The sequence below is a fragment of the Clavelina lepadiformis genome, chromosome 9 (assembly GCF_947623445.1).
Source record: "Clavelina lepadiformis chromosome 9, kaClaLepa1.1, whole genome shotgun sequence".
In the NCBI taxonomy this organism is placed as follows: Eukaryota; Metazoa; Chordata; class Ascidiacea; order Aplousobranchia; family Clavelinidae; genus Clavelina; species Clavelina lepadiformis.
In genome coordinates, this window is record NC_135248.1 from 10,027,084 (window position 1) to 10,036,313 (window position 9,230).

The 9,230-nt window shown below is 35.1% G+C and overlaps 1 protein-coding gene across 1 annotated transcript; it reads right to left on the bottom strand.

The window, feature by feature from the left end:
* Positions 1-418: 418 nt before the first annotated feature.
* LOC143470581 (uncharacterized) lies at positions 419-4,904 on the bottom strand. The gene is made up of 11 exons (XM_076968807.1): positions 4,758-4,904; positions 4,594-4,675; positions 4,111-4,252; positions 3,758-3,957; positions 3,220-3,360; positions 2,647-2,800; positions 2,269-2,455; positions 2,103-2,193; positions 1,732-1,938; positions 1,099-1,237; positions 419-903 (listed from the first exon to the last, which is right to left on the bottom strand). The coding sequence occupies exons 1-11, from the start codon at positions 4,832-4,834 to the stop codon at positions 647-649; spliced, it is 1,677 nt and encodes a 558-aa protein (XP_076824922.1). The 5' UTR covers positions 4,835-4,904; the 3' UTR covers positions 419-646.
* Positions 4,905-9,230: the final 4,326 nt, after the last annotated feature.

The window sequence follows — 9,230 nt, forward strand, 5'->3', positions numbered from 1 at the left end:
TGGTGGTGGTCGGTCAATTCCACCAACGGATAATTCAATTCAGGACAATTCAATTCAAGTACGATTCAACCCACAAAGGTTGGGTGGGTCGTTGTGGGTTAATCGTCCTTGGGTTGAATTGGAATGGGGCCATTATAGTTATATCAGAAAACGAGACGATTAATTAAACCACTTGTTCATCGACATGGTGTTGATAATTTTACAGAGATATTAACATAAGGTCTGCTGCTTTTCTTTTTACAAATATCTTGGCTGTTTATTTCTGCTGTGACTTACTAACTGCTCCAAACGTTATTTACAAAGAACTAGGAAATGCTTTGTATGAAGCCAAGTTATCAAGGGCAATATCTAAAGAGAAAAAAGTTCAACTAAAGGCACTTTTATGATTATACTGTAGCACTAATAAATGCACAAAAAGGAAAATTTTCTGTTTATTAGCATAAAACATAAACTGTACATTTAGCTTGCTAAATAAAACTGTATTATTCTAGGTAAGAAAGTGTGTTCGCCTTTAAAAGGCAACGTGCTGAGAAATATGAAGTAAAAACAACATCATCTTCAAGTTCAGTTATGCATGCAAGTTACGTGAAATTTGAGAAAGCAAAGAAATTCAAACAGTTCAAGTCATTACGTGACGCAATGAAGCCTAAATACCCTGTGCCATTTGCGGCAGAAAGATGCTATGATCAACCTTTTGTGGTCCCCAGTGTGGTGGAGCACACGCCTGGTTAAATATTTGTGCGTGAGAACCAAGATTTCTGGCTCTTTGCACGGAGCCGAGTGAGGGTGTTACACGTCGTCTGTTGTGCAGTGGATATTTGACTTGAAAGCCCAAATCTGGCTGCCTCTCCCTTGCTTGGTTTGTCACTTCTTGAAGCTTGTATACACTGACCGGATTACGGCCTACGCAAATACAACAACGATACCATTCAATACGGTACAATACAATACAGATGATATAACGTATATAAACATAATCTTCCTTTATATTTGGCCATTAAATAAATCACTGTTCAAACATACATTTCTGAATCCAAGGCGTTTATAGAAATGGAAAAATTTGTTTAAAATTTTAGAAACACCGTATTACGTCTTCACCTATATACGTTGGATCACCAAGTCTAGTCCTAGTTTCTTCTTTAACAATGTTGTGACGTTTTTCAAACCTGTCGACCAAGCTATGTAAATTCTTATCCCGAACATCTTTAACATCTTTTCTTATCTTCCAGCGTGCATCCTGTAATATAGTTGATGTAATCAGGGTTTGGAGAAACTAGGTTGCTGTCCATTTTGCTAATTGCAAGCAGTTTGTTTGCTATAGTTTGAAGCTGAGTTACTGTTTTTGTTAGCTCATGCCAAGCTAATAGCTAGTTAACATTGCTCTAAATCTAAAGTATAAAGTTTTGCTTAGTTTATTGAAAAGGAATGTAAGAATTTTTTTCCAAAACTGCAGTGATTATTATAGAAAATTTGGGAAAAAATATTCACGAATTAGGTATAACTGGTTTATTACAGAACTTTCGGAGAAAATGTTTTTATTGATCCAAAAAGGCCCAGATGTTGAACACACAAAGAAGGCGTAAACATCTTCAAACACAAATGTATTCAAATTAAAATAATGCACACAAAATCCTAACTTGAAATTTTGCTCCGTGTCAAAGGCTTAGTCTTTGTTATAACAACGAAACCCTCCAATCAATCTTCCCTATAACTTTTTAAAAATAGATTTACCTGAAGTAATTGTCGTTCTGGCTGGTATTTAACTTCGTGATCTTTACAATCAAGTTCGGGAATCGCTTGCTCAACGTTGCGCATGAATGTGCGACCACGAGCTTTTCGAAATCTCTCCATTTCATTGGGAGTTCTCAAATTCTTTTTCGATGCGTAAAATCTAGGATCAGGTCCCCGCTTCTTGAAAAGATCCGCAGGTGGGTGTGGCTATAAAAAATATTTACTGTATGTTTAATTTTGAAGTCACGCAAATCCACATGTTAGAAATAAAAATTGTGGCTATGTATTATAACGCCTGAGTGTATTGTGTGTAGAGTATGTATTATAGCATAGTGTATTGTATGTATTATAAACCTAATGCTTTAAGCTACTTTTTTCAATTTTGGTCCTCTTTGCTTTCTGGTAGAAGTGTGACGTGCATAGGGACTTTTTGGACCTGGAGTGGCATATTGTCCAAGTATTCTAAAAAAAATTAGGATTTAGAATAGAATCATGCCTGATTTCAAAAAAAATGTTTGTCTAGGTTGAATATTGTACTCCTCTTCTTGTATCGTTTCTAGAGGCTCGCTTAGATGTAACCCGGTCTCCAAAAGATAATCATCCCCAATGGTTGATATGCTACTGCTGGTTGTAGCCGGTCTCAGCTGGTCCTGTGTCTTTGAACGCCTACCACTCCGACCACTAGCGGTTGACATTCTACTGACTGAGTTTGATGCAGCTTCAACTACGGAAAGCACAAAATATTTTGAAAAGATTGACAAGTATTTATTCTGAACCGTTAATTTTGCTGAAAGAAAAATATTTTTTTTTATTTTTGTTGTAAATAGTAAAATAAACCAGAACGGACGATGTCGTTCCTGTTAGATTAGGGCTTAGAAGATTATCTAAGCTTAACGATAGCCTTTTGTTGTCCACCTTCTGCTGCTGTCTCCAGGTCTTTGTCGATGGCCTTTGCTGGAAGTGGTGTTAAGGCGGATGCCTTTTGAGCTGGAGCGATTGAACTCACTTCGGCGGACGTTGATGGTCGTTTCTTCGGTTTTCTTTCTTCCAGTATTGCAGCTAGATTTTCCTGAGTTCGAAACATATTTTTCAAGGTTTACGCATCTTTTACTATAACTTAATAAGCATTTTTTGCTGAAAATGTTTCGTTGGTATCTACCAAGCTCTATTACATGTTAATTTTGTACCGCTACGCCAGCTACTGGAAGTAGACAAATCCGGTCTTTATTAATAGCAACAACAACAAAAATGTTAATAAACACAGTTTTTTCTTGAGTATTGTGGAGCAACATAAAAGTGACCTCCAAATAAAGCACGGAGAGTGCTTTTGTACAAAGCAATCGTTATAAACAACGTCAGAAACTGAGAAGCAAGAAAGTTTAAAATCACCTGAAAGTGTTTTTGTATGACTGCAAATAAAAAAGTGAGAAACTTTCGTCACAGAAATATCTGTCTTATCAATAATGTTGAAAACTAATTACGTTTCACCTGGTCTTTCTCCATCTGAGCACCGTATGGCTTTGTTTTGCGGTCTTGATTTGGTTTCTCAGGATTAAGAACGTCGTAGCTAACATCTGGTGGTCTTATCCATTCGCTTCCTGAACGGGCTTTGAGAAGAGCTCTGTAAAACTACAAACACAGAAAACGTAAAGATCGTAATCAATTTTACGACAACTTTTAACGCTTGATTATTTCTTAAAGAATTTTAAAGAGTAGGCTATGGCATTTTTTATGTTGTTGTCTCTATATATACTCTTTATATGAGTTAAATATGAGAGTAACAGTGCATGCTTTTCCATAAAACATCATGGGCGTTGCTTGCATTCGTAACAACATAGCATTTTCTTATGCAGTATATTCTTTCGTGTAATATAATTAATATATAATATCTTGCAACGCCTATATTTAATGTACCTGTCGCTGTTTGCTGTTCGCCAATATTACCCGTATATGCGTTTTATGTTTCCTTATGCTGGCATTACAAGACTACTTTCAATTGATGGTATAATAAAGTTCGGTAAAATACCTCGGTGTTTATTCTGTCTTCTTTTGTTGGCCGCTGTCGTGGCTCGGCAGACTGCGAGCGGGCGACATTTCCTGGATGTTTCTTTGACGCAGAAGAGACAGAGACTTCGATTTTTCTTGCACTTTTAACAACACGATCAGAAGGTGATTGTTTTGAACTCAGGCAGGCAGGCGTTTGCTGCTTCGTCCCTTTTTGTTTACCTGAAAATTTAGAAATGCGTACTTCGAACCTCTTATACATAAAAAAGCTAAACACTCAAATTTGCTGACTCCGATTTGAAGCATTTATTAATTATTGATATACGTCTCAGAATGTTTTTAATTATTTTATGAGCAACACGATATATACTGTACCCGTAATCGGATTAGTCGGTTTCTGATCGTATGCGGTTAAATTCTTGTCTCGTGCCAGTGTTTTTTGTGGTATAAGATTTTCCACCGGCGGGTGGCGGTAGTCTCTTTCGTAACTAGTATCAAATATCTTTGGCGGCTTTAGCTGGGGAAATATAAAATGAAAGCAAAGTAGAGCGGTGGAGGCTTTTTCATTAGCAAGGCACGCTCATAAATTTTACCATTAGGGTTTTTGTAAAGTTTTATAAATTCCTATGATTGAAATTTTTACAAACCTACCCTTTGGCAAAGTTTGTATATAAGCCAAGACATTTTTCTTTTTTTTTACAAGAACGTAATGTATAATACAAGAACATTAAAACTGTGAAAAAGTTTTTCAACAGTTTACATAAATAATATAGCCCATACGAAAAAAGCTGTTATGCTGAATTTATACGGTTGTGCATTCTACACAACTGTTATTTAGGCCTACTAAAATACACTTACATTAAATAATTGTAGTGCGTTTGGGTCTACAATTTCGACGGTGACATCGGCAACAAAAGGATGGTTACGCTTGAATTGTTTCCTTGTCAAAAACGGAAGAATTTTTGTTTTAGTCCGGATCATTTAAATGACAAATACAATTTAATGTTATGCTAAATATATACCTTGCATCAGTGATTTGCGGTGGGGTAGCAATTAAGTAATTGTACTGACCCACAGCTTCTCGTTTTACTTTTGACATCTTTTGCAAAACTTAGAAGCATCAAGATGTATTCTTGTAAGTTTCAGTTGTCATTTAAAACAAACTAATATAGTCTGTAAATATGAAATATCAAAAACATTGTGTTTTATCCATTTTCAACAAAACAAATGTTTGACGTCTTATGCCATGTTTTGTTTGAAATATATTTTTAGTTTTTTGGAAGCGTAAGAGGTCTGTGCCTATGATGACAACACAGAAGACTAAAGCGGGCTAGGACCACTTTATTTTGTATCATGACGACTTCAAACGTATCAATTGACTGTTGAAACTAAAAATCAATCGCTATATAAATACACTTGAGATAGGCTACTAACTTTCGGTTATGATGCTACGGCTTGTTATAGGCATTTTACGAACGCCTCTCACGAATTAATACAGTGACAGTATGCACTAACTTTTTAAACCTTTTCTTGTTGTGTGTACTATATACCGAAAATAACTAATAAAGGCAAACGTAGATCTATTCAGCATTACCTGCTTGTTTCCAAAACATGAAACACATTTCAAAAATCCTTTACTTTTTACCGGTTTATTTAACAATTTTCTTGTCCTGACATTATTGATAACACGTGCTGACCAGAAACTTACACGATTCTAAGCGCGTTAAAGTATTTTCAAAACCTAATTACTTTTATTGACAAAATACAAGCGCTACACTTCAGCTCAACAATGGTACGCTTCATAACCTGGCAACCAACCACGCGAAACATGATATGTTGAAGTATGAGAAATCGGCGAGTCAAACAATGTCTTATACTGATATTATCTCACATCAACCTTTGACTTTAAAGTTTTAATTTGCTGCTCATATCATATAGGCCTATACAAAACTTAACTGAAATCTGTGTAACACCTTGCCATATTGTTAGCGACGCTATAGATAAGGCTAATCAAAAATTATTTTTGTTTTTACAATGCCGCAGTTTCAAATAATAAAGTGTAATTTTAGTTAAGTCGTTTATTAAAAACGTCGAAGATCTTCACATCAGCTAATGCCAAAAATAATTTTAAAAACATGAATTGCCTCATTACGCTACTTGTTAACGAGGCTCACTATATACCTTAAATGCAAAGCTGAAACACCCTAAACTCTGTAATAAAAATCCTAATTAACTTTTTTGGAAATTTGTATAATTTTATTTATTACGCCTGCCCCGCCCCAAATAACCCAAACGACCAAAGTTATTCACAAACATCGAAATTACCTCCAAAGTTAATGAAGTTTCCCTTGTGGGCCTGTAGTAGAATTATTTCCGTGTAAAGGTCTAAGACTTAGGCTATAGCTAATATTTTATAGTTGCAGTTGGAAGCACTAGGACAGGGCTGATACAAGATTAAAGCTATAAAAAAGAAAAAATGTTAAAAGTTAAGTTGATGAATATATCAGGCCTATTGTGTTTTTGTATAGGCCATTGCACGCACAACATAGCAGACAAATTTTATAAAGGTGAAAATTGGTAATCTAATATAGCTTAAAGTAGTGTTAGTGAAATTGGATAAACAATGCTTGATTACTGGGAACTTAAATTTACACACTAGTGTTCACTAATTCTGTACATGTGCCAAAAAATCATGCAACTATAATTCATACAAAAGTAATTATATGGCATGGAATATTTTTGCCATTAAATCTAAAAAACCAGAAAAACGTATTGAAATCCTTTTCAAAGTATAATATTTTGTAGCCTACTATTCAAGTTTTTACAAATTGAAACAACATTCGAAACATAAATCATATGATCGTTTTTATATCCAGACCTTTCAAAAGAACTCATTTTTGTTTGATTTATAAAGAAAAGTGAAAAGCAATTAATATATCAACAGTAAATATACAAACTTAATTATTAATTTTACACGCGCAGCAGATATTAGACTACGCACACTCCTACGCACTCTTTGTCGCGTGCTAAGCTATATACTGCTCCTAATATTGAAAAAGTCCAGTGCGTAGAATTCAAAGTGCTGTAAAATGAATACTAGCCAAAACAAAAAAGTTCGATGTTTTTCTTTGTCTTGCAAAAAATTCATGTGCTACTTACCTGTGCATAACTTTAAAATCAGATGCCTAAAACGCTTGCAATTTAAAACAGAATGGAAATGGGTCGATAATTCCATTGTTAAATACAAAGCGATCGAAAAAGTTTTGTCACTCAGAGTAATTCGGAAACGGTTTATTCGGACCCCTCAACTGCAATCCAGTTAACCCTGTTAACCCAGTGGGGGACGGGGTACCTCCAAATTATAAAGGTTCGCATGGACCACTCGGATCGTATTGATAACTTCGGTAGCTTGCACATGGGTTGAAAAGGTTCAATTGAAGTCTAAAATGTCGCTATAATAATGCACTATATAGGCCAACATCTCAAAAACTCTAAGCAGTAAGAGTTGGTGGAATGGAAAACTGTATTTTGGCTTGCGTTGAGAGAATGGCCAAATGTTTTAAGAGCTTCCAGTGTCAGGTCTAAAATTTCCGTGCTTGTCCACTCCACTCTAAGTTCGTGCAAGTGTAAAAATTTAGGGCTTTTACTTTTCAGGCACCGCTTCAAAACTTCTTAAAATAATATCTTTTCTCACCTTTATACGTACAATAGCGGTCAATTGATAATGTACGCTTTCTAAACGCCTTGTAAAACTTTTAAGGCCGTATATAACAATTTTGAAACGTCATATAAACGCTTACAAATATGTTTTGACCAGTATAGCTGTATAGGATAGGACGATAGGTTATAGCTGATAAGCAGTAGCAAAAAAAAATGCATTAGACGAAAAAGAATAAACACGTACAAAATCTTATGGCAAAAAAAGTTGGTTTCGTGGGAAAGGAGCTATTGTTCAGTGGCCCCTTAAATACGCTATTGTTAGGTTTTTCCTTCTCCACTTAGGTGCAAATTATGTATTTTGTTAGGACATAGTTGTTTGAATCATGTTTAAAACAAACTGTACGTGTGCTTTTACCTAGGGCTACCATATGTCCTCTTTTAAGAGGATTTGTCCTCTTTTCTAAAGAAAAACAAATTGTCCTCCGAGGACACTGAAAAATGCCCAAATGTCCTCCTTTTCTGCATTTTGTACTTTCTTGCTTATATTTTCAACAGAATTATATGTTTATGTGACTTTTCGGCATGAGGCCTAAGTCAAGTCAAATGACTTTTCTGCGACAGCATGTGGTCTAATCATTTTTCTTATCATTTTTTTAATTTAGACAAACATAAAATCTAAATAAAGCTAAGTAATAATGCCAAAGAGGAACACTGTGTTTTCTGACGAACTGCGGCAGAAGTATCCTTGTTTCAGAAAAGGAAATAATGATTTTGAAGCTGAATGCATTACTTGTGCATATGCGTATAATTATCCAAAAACATGTGATAAATTCTTTAAACATAAAACTTTATTTGCATTGTACTTGCTGGAGAAATTGTCCTCTTTTTTGGCAATGAAAATATGGTAGGCCTATTTTACCAGATTGTTATTGTTGTTGCACTATTCGCACTGTGATTCTTTGCGCAATGCACAAGTACATTCCTCCATGCATCTGCTCATATATGTGAGCTTATATAATAATTTGGTGGCACCCATATGTAGGAGGGGGTAAAAGACGGACTTCTACGCACTTTTACGGATTCCGTAAAATAGGTAAAAGACGGACTTCTACGGACTTTTGCGGACTTACCAATTTGGTCGGTTAAATAGAAAATCCTTTTTTTATAGCTGTCGACCATCCGCAATCACGTTCACTATGAAGTCCATCGCTTATTATACCAACACAAGTGTTTACGAACTTTTCCTATACTGTGACAAATAAGCTTGATTTAGTTTAGCTACGGACTTTTTCATATTGAGATGTTCACTTCGAAGTCCGTCGCTCATTATACCAACGCAAGTGTTTATTTGTTTTGGTAACATTTATTGACATTTTTTTCATTATTTATTTTCAAAGTAAATTTCAAGATTTGGCAAAGTCGGCCATTTTTTGTTCATTAGCTTTCTTTCTTGTTTGGTTAAAAGGGCTGACAGGAGCCTATCGTTTTGAATGTCTTTGATCGGCGTCGTATCGTAAGTGTAAAAAGATGTATGTTTTTGTAACTTGGACATATTTATTTTCGAGGTAAATTTCCTAAAAAACATAAGGTTATATTTTAGCTTTTCTGTTGTTTTAAACCTTATATAGCTTGTAAGCCTAACCTTTTCTGCTTTTTCCAATGAAATCTGGTTGATGCTTTGTAGGGCAAAGATGAAATGCTTTCAGGCCGAAAAACGTGAAACAAGAGATTCCCACGTCGTGACAAGCTTCTAACGTTCCTGTGAAAATAATTAAAGGTTGCTAAAAGGCATTTATTTCTGACTGACTTTTGGATAAATATTAGCTGCAATTTAA

Coding starts and splice junctions, on each gene's coding strand:
- LOC143470581 (XM_076968807.1), bottom strand. CDS start 4,834: ATGTCAAAAGTAAAACGAGAAGCTGTGGGTCAGTACAATTACTTAATT. Junction 4,253..4,593: donor ACGCACTACAATTATTTAAT/GTAAGTGTATTT, acceptor ATATTTCCCCAG/CTAAAGCCGCCAAAGATATT. Junction 3,958..4,110: donor ACCGACTAATCCGATTACGG/GTACAGTATATA, acceptor CTAAATTTTCAG/GTAAACAAAAAGGGACGAAG.